Here is a 15,428-nt window from a genome sequence, read left to right as displayed (position 1 = left end):
GTATTATTCCCCATATTGGATGGATATAATTTAAGACATATGGTACCTAAAGTGTTTTGTAGAATCTGATATCCAAGCTTAGCAAACGTATAAAGCCTGCATGGTTATTGGTCAGGACTGGACTCTTTCCCGCCCCCCGCCCAACTGATTCCACCTTCTCTCCACAGTAAAATAAAAAGGAAGAGGGTAGATTTAAACAGCACGGAAAACAAATTCAAAGGACACAGCAAATGGATTTGGAGCTGAATACAAAGGTAGAAATGTTTTAAATGCTGCCAGAGACAGGAGCCCAGGGGGTCTAATCAGATGGTGGAGTTGAAGGACACGGACCTCCCCTCTGTCCACCTCCGCCCTCACCTCCACCCACAAACGCATCACAAACGGCTCCACACCTGGAACAAGTCTCACAGAACACCTGCTGAATGCCAGCAGGAGACCGCACACAGCTGAAAGCACAGGAAGCGTCTCCATGTAACTGGGCGGCGGTGGTGGGTTAATTTCTCAGTCGTGTCCGACTCTTGCTACCCCATGGACTGCAGCCGACCAGGCGCCTCTGTCCACAGGATTCTCTGGGCAAGAATACTGGAGCGGGCTGCCATTCCCTTCTCCAGAGGACTTTCCTGACCCAGAGATTCAACTCACAGCTCCTGCGTCTTCTGTGTTGGCAAGTGGATTCAATTTCAAGTTCCAATTATTCATTCCTAGAATACAGAAATACAGTTGACTTTGATTTGTATGGGCTTCCCTGGTGACTCAGACTGTTCAATTCTTGGGTCAGGATAATCTAGAAAAGGGAATGGCTACCCTCGTCAGTATGCTTATCTGGAGAATTCCATGGATGGAGGAGCCTGGCGAGTTGCAGTCCATGGGGTCGAAGCGAGTCAGACCAAACTGATTACTATCGCTTTCACTTTTGATCTGTATATCAAAGGCTTCTATCTTTTAAGTTTGCTTAATTGACTTCTTAATTCTAGCAGTTTTATTGTATATTCCTTAGGATTTTCTATGTAAAAAATCACGTCTTTTTGTAGTGAAGACACTCTTGCTCATTTCCAAACTCTTGGCCTTTAGTTTCTTTTTCTTGCCTTATTGCCCTGGCTGGAATCTGCAGTAATATTGAATAGAAGTGGAGATATGAACATTCTCATCTTCTTCCTGATTCAGAGGGAAAGCACTTACTTAAGTCTTTTACTATTACATATGATGTTAGCTGAGGTTTTTAAATAGATCCTCTGTAGGGAGGTAAGTGTTTTTAACTGGCTATATTGCTGCCCAACCTATTTGGGGGTGTTTCTAGAAAAGAAAAAGGGGGAATGGATATGGGTATTCACCAAAGATGAGGCAGCAGGGGTCTCTTTATGAGTTCAGTTCTGTCTTAGCTGTATGATGACTTATTAGGAAATAAGCATTTATTTCCCTTAGAGGCTTTAAGTGTGGGATGTCATTCACATCAAACATGACCCGGTGTGACAACGCATCTCTATAAACTATGTATTTGGGAGGGACAGGGAGCTAATTCTCCATCAGTCCATTGGGAGGCAGTGTATCCTGTGACTAGAAATGTGAGCTCCTAAAACTGGGTACCCAGTCCCAACCCACATCTCCAACCTTGGGCAAATTCCTCAACCTTCCCCCTGCAAAATGAAGATAGTAAAAGATATCAGTAATACTTATTTCCAGGGCTTCTGAAGGCTAAATGAGCAAGTGCAACTTAAGGGCTTGAAACAGTATCTGTTGCTTGGTGCAGTTTAAGAAGGATTTGCTTTCATAAGGCTAATTTATGCCTAAAAAATTCCATGGACAGAGGAGCCCAGTGGGCTGTATAGTCCCTAGGGCCGCAAAGAGTCGGACACAACTGAGCACCATGGGGAAGGCTAATTTATGCGCAAGTTTTCAACAGCAAGTTTACTGCTTGAAGTAAAGAACAAGGAACACATGTATACCCGTGGCAGATTCATTTTGATATTTGGCAAAACTAATACAGTTATGTAAAGTTTAAAAATAAAATAAAATTAAAAAAAAATAAATAAAAAGCAGAAAAAAGAAAAAAGAAAAAATCTTTCAGCCATTCTGCACTGCATTGTGGGGTCTTAGTTCCCCGACCAGGGATCAAACCTGCGCTCCCTGCGTTGTCAGCAGAGTCTTAGCCACTGTACCACCAGGAAAGTCCCAAGCATGCCATCTTTAATGAAATCTCGTGTTAAGATATGTTAACTTTGGAGGGTTAAATAGTTGATTTCTGTTCTACCGTGTTTTTGTGCATTAAGTAAATGTACAAATTCTGTGCGTTGGAGTTGGGTTAGAGTTATCGGCAGGGTTACGGTTGCTGACAATGACATTCTGCAGTTAACACTGAGTCTACACTGAGGCTGAACTAGAGTTTGATCTTCTGGTCTGCTCACTTGGACCACCCGATCGTGGGATGAAGTATGCCACACACACTGTTCAAAGGCCACCCTGCCTCGGTGCATGGACCTGTGTGGCTTCAGCTTATTGCTTCCCGCCCATCAGCTAACTCAAGGGACCAGAGGCTTCCCAGTTGGTTTCTTTTCTGGGCATCTGCCCTCGTGAAGCTGCCTTCCTATCAACACGTTCCATGTCCTGGGTGCCGTCCCTCAGTGGGGGTCTGGGGGGAGTTGTGGAGGGTAGGGGACAGTTGTGCCAACCTTTCCATCTGGTAAGTGGAGGGCCAGGGGCCACTCGCCAGCAAGGATGAGGTTGCACTGAGCCTTCTCCAGTGGGTCTTGCAGCAGGAATTGGCTGCCAGGGGCCTTTCTCCTTAACTTGAACTTGATCTTCACTTTTGTCTCATCGTATTGGGGATTTCTCTGGTGGCTCAGTGGGTAAAGAACCCACCTACCAATGCAGGAGATGCAGGTTCAATTCCTAGGTCGGGAAGATTCCCTGGAGGAGAAACTAGCAACCCACGCCAGTATTCTTACCTGGGAAATCCCATGGGTGGAGGAGACTGACAGGCTTCAGTCCACAGGGCTGCAAAGAGTCAGACAGGACTTAGCGACTAAACAACAACATCCTGGCGGAAGGGCTCAGCCATAGCCAGTTTTGCAAAGGGCCCTCTGCAAGCTTCTCCCATCTGATGTGCCTTCTTCATTCAGGGTTCCATGTAGTCCAGCCAGTCTTCTGTCTCTGCTTTGTTCTTGATCAGGCTCATGAAAACTTACTCTATCCACTGACTCTTTAAAAAATCTAAAAGTGTCCCACAATTCTATTTGGACACATCCACGTTATATTTGATACAAGGAGATTCCTCTCTCCTTCCCGTGCGACGGTGGGGGCAGCCGAAGCATGTTTAGGAGAGCCTGTCCACCAGGCTTTGGTGTGGATTCTTGGCCTTTTCCTCTGCAGTGTGATGGGGCAGTTTTGGGCCATGAGTGTTTGGCCAGCTCTTGTCCTCACCTCTGCGAAAGATGCTCTGTGGGCTGTTGCTTGAGTATCACCTGTCTCTACCGTGCTTTTTCAGTTGTGATTGTTACACCAATGCAGGGAACAAGGCAGATGCCTTCCTCTCCCTCCACTGTCATGAGATGCCCCAGTTGCATGGGGACCCCAGGCACACGTGACATAGTCCTCTGAGCTGTGCCTGCTGCCCCAGGTGATCATGCTAAATTATACATGGACAGAGACGTTCTGCTGTGCCAGCTTTTCCACTGGAGCACAAAGCACTCTGTTATAGGAGGGTTTTTACAAAGGAGTCTGACCTCCAGGCCCTGCAGGAACTGGGAAGCAGTGGGAGGCAGATGACCTCCCAGCCAGAGAACTCAGAGTGTGAGCTGAAGAAAAATGGGAAGCAGATACACAGTCTGAGTTCAGTCATTCAGTCATGTCTGACTCTTTTCAACCCCATGTACTGCAGCACGCCAGGCCTCCCTGTCCATCACCAACTTCTGGAGCTTGCTCAAACTCATGTCTGTCGAGTCGGTGATGCCATCCAGCCAGCTCATCCTCTGTCATCCCCTTCTCCTCCTGCCCCCAATCTTTCCCAGCATCAGGGTCTTTTCCATCGAGTTGGCTCTCTGCATTAGGTGGCCAGAGTATTGGAGCTTCAGCTTCAGCAGCAGTCCTTCCAATAATGATATTCTAGCTTTCTACTTGAGTATTATTTCTCTGAGCAAAGAAAATGCTGAAAGTTTAAATATCAAGCCCTTAGGTTTTCCAAACAAAGGCAAGAAGAAACAAAGAAACCCCAGAAGTGCCAAATTTCACACTCTGCTCTGGTCAGATAAGAATCTGCCTCCAAACTCCACCGACATGACTCTAACTGCCAGCTCTGCGATTCGGCATCTTTCTCTTTTCTGTTTATCCTTTTCCTTCTTATTTGCTTCCAATTCTATTTCTTCACTTCCCACTGATTGAAAAACCAAGTAAAGCAAACCATTTGCTTCATTAGAGTGACTGCAAGACCATCTCACACAGCGTAAAGCTGAAAAATATACTCCCTAAATGAATAAAGAGCATAATCATCCTGAGTCCATATTCCTCACACAGGTCAGACATGGCCACTTCCAGTGCCAATGCTAGAGACGTGATGGGTATCCAGGAAAGAGTTTGAGGAGAGTTTGGAAGACCTACTCTCTTAGCAACTTTCAAACATACAAGCAGTTATGTTATTAACTGTAGTCCTTGTGCTTTCATCACAAGAAAAAAAATGTCACTATGGTGACAGATGTTAGCTAGACTTACTGTGGTGGTCATTTCACAGTATACACAAATATCAGATTATTATATTGTACACTCGAAACGAATACATTATTGTCAATAATATCTAAATTGAAGAACTCGGTGTTGCATTTTTTTAATTGGAGTATAATTGCTTTACAGTGTGGTGTTGGTTTCTGCTGTGCAGCATGTGAATCAGCTCTATTATACAGGTGTCCCTCTCTCTGGAGTCTCTCTCCCCTACCCCGCATCCCACCCCTCTAGGTCATCGCAGAGCACTGAGCTGAGCTTCCTGTTCTGTACAACAGCCTCCTGCCCGCTCTCTGTCTCACACACCGTAGTGTGTATCTGTTGATGCTACCTTCTCAGCTCGTCCCAACCCCCTTCCTCTCCATGCCCACAAATCTATTCTCTAAATCTTCGTCTCTATTCCTACCCGGCAAATATGTCCATCAGTACCATTTTTTCTAGATTCCATATATATATGTGTGTGTTAACATATGATATTTGATATATATATATATACATATATGTTTACAATATATGTTTTTCCCTTTCTGACTTACTTCACTCTATATGACAGACTTTAAAAATTTTTTTAACATCTCAGAAGTGAAATAATTTCTCCACACCACCAAAGTAGATAGTAATTGGGCTGTAGTTTCAATTTTTATTTCTCAAGCTCCAAAGTCCATGGCCTTTCTATTATAAGATTCCTCTAAGAATTAGTACATATAATTCTATAATGAAAATCGAAAGGAATATTGTTATGGACTGAATGTCTGCATCCCTCCTCCAGATTCAAATGTCAAAGCCTTCATTCCCAAAGTGATGGCTCTGGAGATGGCACCTTTGAAAGGTCAATAAGGTTAGATGAGGCCATGAAGGTGGGAACTTCATAATGGGATTAGATGCCTTATAAGAAGAGAGAGAGATCACTCTCTCTGCATCCTAAGTGGAGCTAGTGATAAAGAACCTGCCTGCCAATGCAGGAGACATAAGAGATGCAGGTTTGATCCCTGGGTTGGAGGAGGGCATGGCAATCCACCCTAGTATTATTGCCTGGAGAATCCTGCGGACAGAGGAGCCTGGCGGGCTACGATCCATGGGGTGTCAGAGTCGGACACGACTGAAGCAGCTTAGCAGCAGCAGGGCAGCTGTGCAAAAACGGAAAGGAGGCATCCGTCCTCAAGCCAGGAAGAGAGTCCCCCGGAACCTGACTGTGCTGGCACCCTAATAGTGGACGTCCCGCCTCCAGAACTGTCCGGAAATGAATTTCAAGCAAAAGCTTTTAAGAAAAATTTTAAGAAAACAAAAAAGAAAAGAAGAGGAAAGAAAAAGGAACAATTTGAAAACCCGGCAGTATGTGACTACAATATGGGGGAGGAGGGTGGGAAGTTGGGTTGGTTTTGTTGCAGACTAGATTTAGTTAGTTCTGTTATTTAGATTTTTCCAGGCAGTGAGTGACCTGACTAAAACCATCTCACATTCTCTGTCCGTCTCCTTCAAATTGTTTCTTCAACGCTGGTCACATCTCAAGAAATGCAGTGTGGTACCACCATGCTTGGGCTTCCCCAGTGGCTCAGTGGTAAAGAATCTGCCTGCGACACAGGAGACTTGAGTTTGGTCCCTGAGTCGGGAAGATCCCCTGGAGGAGGGCGTGGCAACCCACTCCAGTATTCTTGCCTGGAGAATCCCATGGACAGAAGAGCCTGGTGGGCTACAGTCCACGGGGTTGCCAAGAGTCAGAAACGACTGAAGTGACTGAGTGCGCGTGCACCACCACGCCTGATACAAGTGAGGGATTAATAGCAACATGTAAACTGGACTCACAGCATGTTATGGCATTTCTTCATCTAACTGAAGCTTTTAGGGGTGACAGAGGCATTTTAGGGGTGACCGTAGCCCTTGCATGCAACACACCCCTGCTTAATGGTGGTACTGAAGTGTGCGTTGTCTGCCATCTGCCTTGCTAGTAAGTTCTATTCTCTAAGAATATCATCAGCTGGTTTTTTTTTTTCCTGTCAATTTGGCAGGTGATGACCGAGAAGGAGGACTTTTTCAGTGCCTGGAACTCATGTCTTCACCACATCACCTGCCTGTCTCTGGCACATATTCACCGAGGTCAGTGGCTGTTGTCAAATATTTAGGATTGAGTGACTCTCAGGTTATCTGGGAAGATGACTCTGCAGAGAAAGGACAGTCCCCACTCTGGTCTAAGTCCTTGTGTTGAATTTAGGGTCCCCAAGTTACTCCCCACTTACACTGACCAAATGACAACTACAGAACCTAATGCTAAATTTGCCAGGATCCAGCTGGCCAAGCGCGGTCCCTCAGCGCTGGCCCTCAGCCCAGTGGTGACTGACTGTCATTCCCAAACAAACAAATGAGGGGTGGGTAAAGTGAGGATGTTTTAATACGATCACTGCCTGAAGAAGTTCGAGGACCAAAACTGCTTAAACCTACCCCCCTAATTTAGCAAGGACTGGTTCTGCCTTTTAAAGCCGTGATTCTAAGCCAGAGGTGACTACATCTTCCAGGGAACATTTGTTGACAGGTGGAAACATCTTGGTTGTTGCAACTGAGCAGGAATTTCTGGCAGGTCGAGGCAGGGGACACTGAACTGGACAGTCCTCCCCGCTTCTGAAACAAAAAGTGATCCGGTCCAAAGTGTTAGCCCCCGAAGGTGAGAAGTGTGAATGTTCATTTTGGCCTCAAAATCACAGAAAGTAAGATGAAACATTGAAAACAGAGTGAGCTCCGTGAAGATTTCTGCTCCCTCGGAGAAGGCAATGGCAACCCACTCCAGTACTCTTGCCTGGGAAATCCCATGGACGGAGGAGCCTGGTAGGCTGCAGTCCATGGGGTCGCGAAGAGTCGGACACGACTGAGCGACTTCACTTTCACTTTTCACTTTCATGCATTGGAGAAGGAAATGGCAAACCCACTCCAGTATTCTTGCCTGGAGAATCCCAGGGACTGGAGCCTGGTGGGCTGCCGTCTATGGGGTCACACAGAGTCAGACACGACTGACATGACTTAGCAGCAGCAGGGCCTGCCCAACTCCTCCTCTTTCCCTTACTAAATGCTGTGTGCTCAGTTGCTCAGTCGTGCCGACTCTTTGGGGCCCCATGGACTGTAGCCCACCAGGCTCCTCTGTCTTTGGAATTCTCCAGGCAAGAATACTGGAGTGGGTTGCCGTGTTGTCCTCCAGGGGGTCTTCCCCGCCCAGGGACTGAGCCTGTGTCTCCTTTGTGTCCTGCACTGCAGGGGGGGGTTTTAGCACTGAGCCACCAGGGAGCCCCATCCTCCGTGGGGGGAAAGTATGAAAAGCAGAAGGTCTGACTGTTGTTTGCTGCATAGAGTTTTCCATCATACCAAGGTCACTGCTGGCTCCCAGAAAGCAGGGGCGGATTTGACCACCGTCTCAGCTCTGGGGCCTGGCTAATGGCCCTAGGACATCCCTGGGCGCTGTGCAGAGTATGGAATTCCTTGATGGGTTCTGTTAAGAGTCAAGCCTGGGCTTCCCTGATGGTTCAGTGATAAAAAATCTGGAGACCTGGGTTCCATCCCTGATCTGGGAAGACTCCACATGCCACAAGACAACTAAGCCCATGCACCACAACTCTTGAGCCTGTGCTCTGGAGCCAGGAGCTGCAACTTCTGAAGCCCATGTGCCCTAGAACCTGCACATCACAACTACAGAATAGCCTCAACTTGCAGAATCCCAGGAATGGGGGAGCTGGGTGAGCTGCCGTCTGTGGGGTCTCACAGAGTCGGACACGGCTGAAGCGACTTAGCAGCAGCAGCAGCAGCTGCCATTAGAGAAAAGCCCATGCAACAATGAAGACCCAGCACAGCCGGAAAAAAAAGAGTTGCACCAGCAACCCAGGAGTGCTTGCATCCTGTCCAGTATCCTGGCCTGCCCACCACCCTGCCTCCTAGCCAGGCATTCAGGAGTAGAAAAGTGCCAGGGCCTCTCCCTTCTGAGTGCAGTCCAGTGCTTGGGACCTGGGGTAGCGTTATGGCCCTGGGCTTAAGAGTAAGGAGTGGGACACGGATGCTCAGGTCAATGTGCCCGTGCTCAGGTGAACTTGCCAAGAGCACAGGCTCTTCACAGGGTTAGCGAGGCTGCCAGAGTGTCACACCCAGGGCCAGCCTTTAAACACGGTGCCCACCCTGGGATAACCAAGGCCTCATCCACATCCCAGACTCTGTTTGGTTTCTGCCTTCTGCTTCTCAGGGCCAACTCTTTTGTGACCCCATGGACTGTAGCCTGCCAGCCTTCTCTATCCATGAGATTTCCTAGGCAAGAATACTGGAATGGGATGCCATATCCTTCCCCAGGGGATCTTTCCAACCCAGGGATTGAACCCACGTCTCCTGCATTGCAGGCAGATTCTTTCCTGCTGAGCCACCAGAGAAGGCTGACTCATAGTGTTCAATAAAACTTTTTTATTACTCTTAATTACTAATCTACAAAAGCCTTTGTTCCCATAACAAAAGCGGAACATTTAGATCTTTTTCCTTAAGAGGAAGAAACAGAGAAAGAGGCTTGGTGCCAGTGTATGAAGTCTTAACACCAGGAAGAGACTTCAAAGAGCTGATATTGCACAGCGCTGAAGACATCCAAACTGATTCTGAACCTGCTATTGATTAAGCAATAAATGATGGTAAGCAAAAGTGACCGTAAGCTAAAGTGATGATTTTCAGGAAATTTGGCCTCTGATTCCATGACAGATGGAGAGGATTTGGCTGTAGAAAGTCACAGAAGAAAAATTGTAACAGCAAAAAAATAATAGGACCCAATGACAGCATCAAGAAATCTGAGGAAGATCTTGAAATAGGGAAATCCATCTGTAATGAGAAGGGCTGCACAGATACAGGATGGGTTCTAATGACAGGAATGCCCTGAACACACACAGGAAAAATGTAGTCAGCGTGTCATTAGGTTCCAATAGCACACTCCCCCCGCCCCCTCCCCAGCCCCCCACCGGGCAGAGGTCTCCTGGGAGACCGGAGAGGAGGTGGAAGAACCCATCTGTTTTTAGTGACTGGACCCAGATGTTGCCTCCGGAGACTTTTAAAGGAGTGGCACAAAGAGGGAAGGGAAGGAGCAGGCAGCGAAGCTCAGAGCTGAGTGTCACCCCAGATGAAAATGAACTCTGCATCTAGCCCTTTCCATCAGGAACAAACAGGAAAAAAGCCTTCTGGCATCAGTCTCCATTTGTCACCTGAAAACTCAGGAAAACCATGTTGGAAATAAGAATGTTAAGCAGTCTCTAGTGGTTTCTAAAGTGGGATGTAGCTATTACCATGATGAATTATTACTTTCCTCTGATACGCATTTTGATCTCGCCCTGGAAATAGCAGTGCTGAAACATGGTGCTGCTTGAACCCTTAAGGGTGTACCAATCCAAAAACCAAAAAGAGGAATAATTTTAGGACATGAATTTAATAAATAAATAAATTAATTAAATAAAACACATCCAGCATTTTCAGCTCCATGCTGAATTGTCTCTTAGTTTTTAGTTCCCATTGTATTGCAGCAAGTCCCTTTTCTGGTCCCTTTTCTTAGTCACTTTATTAAGAATAAAGTGATTTAGAGTTTAGAATGTAGGCATTCAGTTCAAGTTGCAACTATAGTTAGAATATTTGAATAGTGTAGATTTCTGCCTATCAGAGGATTAATTTCAGACTTCTTTCAAGGATGTATTTGCTTCCTTGCTAAGGAGACTTCATTAATAAAAATGTGATCACCTGCATTATTAAAGCATTATTTCTGCATTTTAGATATGAGTCCTTTTCCCATTATTCTTCATGGGATCATCATTTTCCTCCCCATGGTTAGTGGGGCTCTTCTTTAGGCAAATTACATTCACCTTGATTTAGTTTTAGCTTTGGCATTCATTTTCCAGGGAATTGTGGAACTACACTTACCACCTTCTTGAATGAGCGTTACTTTAGCTCATTACTAGTTACTTGAATGAGTATTCTGCAAGTGCAGAAAAAAAAATGCCACAACTTCATCCCAAAGTCATGTGTGAGTTTAGGAATTTCGTTCAGTTCAGTTCAATCACTCAGTTGTGTCTGACTCTTTGTGACCCCGAGGACTGCAGCACCCCAGGCTTCCCTGTCCATCACCAGCTCCCAGAGCCTGCTCAAACTTATGTCCATCGCATCAGTGATGCCATCTAACCATCTCATCCTCTGTCATCCCCTTCTCCTCCCACCTTCCATCTTTCCCAGCATCAGGATCTTTTCAAATGAGTCAGTTCTTCGCATCAGGTGGCCCAAGTATTAGAGTTTTAGCTTCAGCATAAGTCCTTCCAATGAGTATTCAGGACTTTTCTCCTTTAGGATGGACTGGTTGGATCTCCTTGCTGTCCAAGGGACTCTCAAGAGTCTTCTCCAACACCACAGTTCAAAAGCATGAATTCTTCAGTACTCAGCTTTCTTTATAGTCCAACTCTCACATCCATGCATGACCACTGGAAAAACTATAGCTTTGACTAGATGGACCTTTGTTGGTAAAGTAATGTCTCTGCTTTTTAATATGCTGTCTAGGTTGGTCATAGCTTTTCTTCCAAGGAGCAAGTGTCTTTTAATTTCATGGCTTGCAGTCACCATCTGCAGTGATTTTGGAGCCCAGAAAAATAAAATCTGTCACTGTTTCCATTGTTTCCACATCTATTTGCCATGACGTGATGGGCCCAGATGCCATGATCTTCGTTTTCTGAATGTTGAGTTTTAAGTCAACTGTTTCACTCTCCTCTTTCACTTTCATCAAGAGGCTCTTTAGCTCTTCTTCACTTTCTGCTGTAAGGGTGGTGTCATCTGCATATCTGAGGTTATTGATATTTCTCCTGGCAATCTTGATTCCAGCTTGTGCTTCATCCAGCCCAGCATTTCACATAGAAGTTAAATAAGCAGGGTGACAATATACATCCTTGATATACTCCTTTCCCGATTTGGAACCGGTCTGTTGTTCCATGTCCAGTTCTAACTATTGCTTCTTGATCGCATATAGATTTCTCAGGAGGCAGGTCAGGTGGTCTGGTATTCTCATTTCTTTAAGAATTTTCCACAGTTTGTTGTGATCCACACAGTCAAAGGCTTTGGTCAATAAAGCAAAAGTAGATGTTTTTCTGGAACTCTTGCTTTTTTGATGATCCTGCGGATGTTGGCAATTTGATCTCTGGTTCCTCTGCCTTTTCTAAATCCAGCTTGAACATCTGGACAAATAATGCAAATAAGTGAGAAAAGGAGAAGCTCAAGGCAAAGGAGAAAAGGAAAAGTATACCCATTTGAATGTAGAGTTCCAAAGAATAGCAAGGAGAGATAAGAAAGCCTTCCTCAATGATGAGTGCAAAGAAATAGAGGAAAACAATAGAATGGGAAAGGCTAGCAATCTCTTCAATAAAATTAGAGATACCAAGGGAACATTTCATGTAAAGATGAGCACAATAAAGGACAGAAGTGGTATGGACCTAACAGAAGCAGAAGATATTAAGAAGAGGTGGCAAGAATACACAAAAGAACTATACAAAAAGACTTTCATGACCCAGATAACCACAACGGTGTGATCACTCACCTAGAGCTGGACATCCTGGAATGTGAAGTCAAGTGGGCCTTAGGAAGCATCACTACGAACAAAGCTAGTGGAGGTGATGGAATTCTAGTTGAGCTATTTCAAATCCTGAAAGATGATGCTGTGAAAGTGCTGCACTCAATATGCCAGCAAATCTGGAGAACTCAGCAGTGGCCACAGGACTGGAAAAGGCCAGTTTTCATTGCAATCCCAAAGAAAGGCAATGCCAAAGAATGCTCAAACTACCGCACAATTGCTCATCTTACATGCTAGCAAAGTAATGCTCAAAATTCTCCAAGCCAGGCTTCTACAGTATGTGAACCGTGGACTTCCAGATGTTCAAGGAACTTAGACTCAACTACAAAACTTAGACTCAAGGCTATAGAGGACCCACCAACCCTGGGTCCTCCCAGCTTGAAGGGCAAACATGACCTCTGTGGTGGAACAAGAAGTCAAAAGGCAGCACATCTCAGTCTTTGGATGAGTTTCTGGAACATTCTGTTGTTACCGCAGGAAGTGGGAAGTCTGGCGGGGGGTGGGGGGAGTACCACAGGTACTACTCCATTGGCTGTGGCAACCTGTGAGCCTTCCTCTGCCATTGGCGCCCTCTGCTGGCCCAGAAGCTGTGGCGCAGCCCCTGAGGCGGTGCTCTGAGGGAGGGAGGCGCTGGGTCCCGCTGCCCCGCTGCCGACCTTCATCGTCTAACTCCCGTTAGACACGTGGGTGGGAGCGGCCAGGGAGGGGGTCTGGGGAGCCAAGGGTGGGTAGGTGCTATTTGCCACCAGATCCCAGCAGACCAGCGTCTTGGAGACCTCAACAGTGGAGAAAAAAAAGGATTGTCTCCAGATTCGTTTTCTCTGTCCTTCTGACGTGGGGCACACATCTCAGACTCATCACTCCTGAGAGCAAAGCGGGTTGATGGGTCCATGTCGGAGGGTGTGGCGGCTGGGGGAGGGCCACGCAAATGTCCATCGTCCCTGATGCCTGGAGTCTGGAACAACGGCCGCCTCCGTCTGGCGGCCCGGGAGGTGGCAGTACTCAGGAAGAAGAGAGCTGAGGACTGGCACAGAACTAGCAGGATGGAAGAGAGAAGAGTGGAAGCCCTGGCGATGGGGGCCATTGCAGGCAGGGGCGGGGCTTACGGTGTGCTCCCGTAGATGATGCTCCTGAAAGGAAGAATTAGTTGAGCTGAACCTGAGCACCGCAGCACGGAAACCCTGGGCAGGGTGTGCAACTTTGCCACCTCAGACTTACACTTTGAAAAACAATTTTTTTTTTTTTTGGCGGTGCTGGGTCTTCATTGCCTCGTGGGCTTGCCTCTGGTTTCAGGGAGCAGGGCTGCTCTCTAGCTGCAGGGCACAGGCTTCTCGTTCGGGTGACTTCTCTCGCTGTGAAGCACGGGCTCTGGGGCTTGGGCTCAGTAGTGCGGTGCACGGGCCTAGGTCTTCCCGGATCGGGAAGTGAACCCGTGTCTCCTGCATTGGCGGGCGGGTTCTTTACCACTGGTGCCACCTGAGAAGCCCAGGGAAGCCCACATAGATTTACATTTTGTGTCTCATCAGCAAGTAGACGAGGAAGAGACGAAGTTCTAAGATGCCAGCGCCCAATGTTGGACCTTATTCCAAGCCCTCCTGGTTCTGGGAGAGCAGCCGTGAGGGAGCATGGCCCCCGGGCTCCAGCGAGGGGAGCAGGTTGTTTCTGCGACATCGCACGGGCTGCTCCCTTCATCGGAACGCAGGGTTTCCTTCCCCGAAGCCCCAGGCCACGCAGGTGCATTTGAGTTCTGTGCCAGCCGGACCTGAGGGCCCCAAGTTTTGTGTTCTACATAAGGGCAGCCACACAGCCCTCGCCAGATCCCCCCACCCTGGGACCTGCTCCCCCAGCACCCGGGAGCAGGTCACCTGCGAGGTCCCCAGAGAGCTGTCAGCTCACTTTTCTTTGATGAAGGCGCCGGTTTATGAGATGGTTTTATGACAGATGACCTTCAAGATTCTGTTGTGCTGGGAAGAGGGAGACAAGAGGAAAAAGCCAAGTTCAATTCCTGAGGAATATTTGTTTAGTGGAGGTTTGTTCAGGACAGAATTTAGCAGCTATACTTGACCCAGACTCTAATAAAAGGTCACGTCCCTTCCTGACCCTGGGGACGTTGGCCGACTGGGCTGATGGCCACCGTCTCTGCCTCTTCAGCGCTTCCCTTGAGCCAGGGCCGTGCTGAGTGCCTGGCTCCCGTCACCTCACTTAGCCTTGAGGAAGCTCCGCTGGGGTGGATAGTTGCCTGTGACCACACAGGTCTAAGATGTGGGGCTGGAACTCTGCCCTGGGGCTGGCTGACCCCCATGGCTTTTTAGCATCAGATTTTGAAAGACGCCCTCCCACCCCCAACTCCCCAAGGGCTTTCCTTCCTACAGATAAACCCTAAAGAATGGGCATTCCAGCGTTCTTAAACTTCCAGTGGTGGGGGGGTGGTACTTTCTGAGGTTAAACTTGGCTTATGCTGTTTTTCACTCTTCTTACTGCGTTGGTCCCCGAATCGTGCTTTTTATTTTTGTTTGCTATCTCACAGACTTTCTGTAAGATTAAAGAGCACTCAGTAGTCTCCCTCCAAGGCAGACAGGGAGGGACCACCATCTACCCATGCGGCTGAGGCTCAGAAAGGCTACCTGAGTTGCCCAGGGCCACACAGCAGAAAGCGGGGTTCAAATCCTGGCAGAGTGCTGCCATCTGCCCACTTTGTGGGGCCCGTAAGTCTTGCTGGACCTGAATCTAATGGCTGAGCATTGCTCAAGAGGCAAATAAGTAAATAAATAAATAAGCCCTCGTTTAAAAGTGTTTTTTTTTTCTCCTTTGTACACTATATGATCAAAGATGTAGTTTATATGATGAACTGCAAAGATCTGAGTTGCAGGCCACACTGACTTTCCAGCTCCTGGTACCTAAGTACTTTCGAACAGAGTGCCCAAGTTGGCAGATGCAATTAACCCAAAAGGTAAAAAAGCAAAAATTTCCACTGCATAACTATTATGAGACTCCACTAGGAATATGAATAAGACCTTCTAAACTGTGAATAAAAATAGAAGTATAGGAAATCTTATAACAGCAGTTCTAGGTATGGCTTTCTATATTTAAAAGTTATCCATATTCTAAAGTTAAACATATGTGC

General features: G+C 47.0%; 1 protein-coding gene across 2 annotated transcripts in view; it reads left to right on the top strand.

The window, feature by feature from the left end:
• The window catches only part of ACOXL (acyl-CoA oxidase like), a 337,247-nt gene that overhangs the window by 262,612 nt on the left and 59,207 nt on the right, over positions 1–15,428 (top strand). For both annotated transcript variants that reach the window (XM_006047013.3, XM_006047014.3), the window contains exon 16: positions 6,714–6,801. In XM_006047013.3, coding sequence (XP_006047075.1) covers positions 6,714–6,801 — 88 coding nt within the window. The remainder of the gene's footprint in view (positions 1–6,713; positions 6,802–15,428) is intronic.

The sequence above is a fragment of the Bubalus bubalis genome, chromosome 12, assembly GCF_019923935.1.
Source record: "Bubalus bubalis isolate 160015118507 breed Murrah chromosome 12, NDDB_SH_1, whole genome shotgun sequence".
NCBI classification, from domain to species: Eukaryota; Metazoa; Chordata; class Mammalia; order Artiodactyla; family Bovidae; genus Bubalus; species Bubalus bubalis.
Note: the sequence above shows the minus strand (reverse complement) of the source record. Positions and strands in the feature narration are given on the sequence as shown.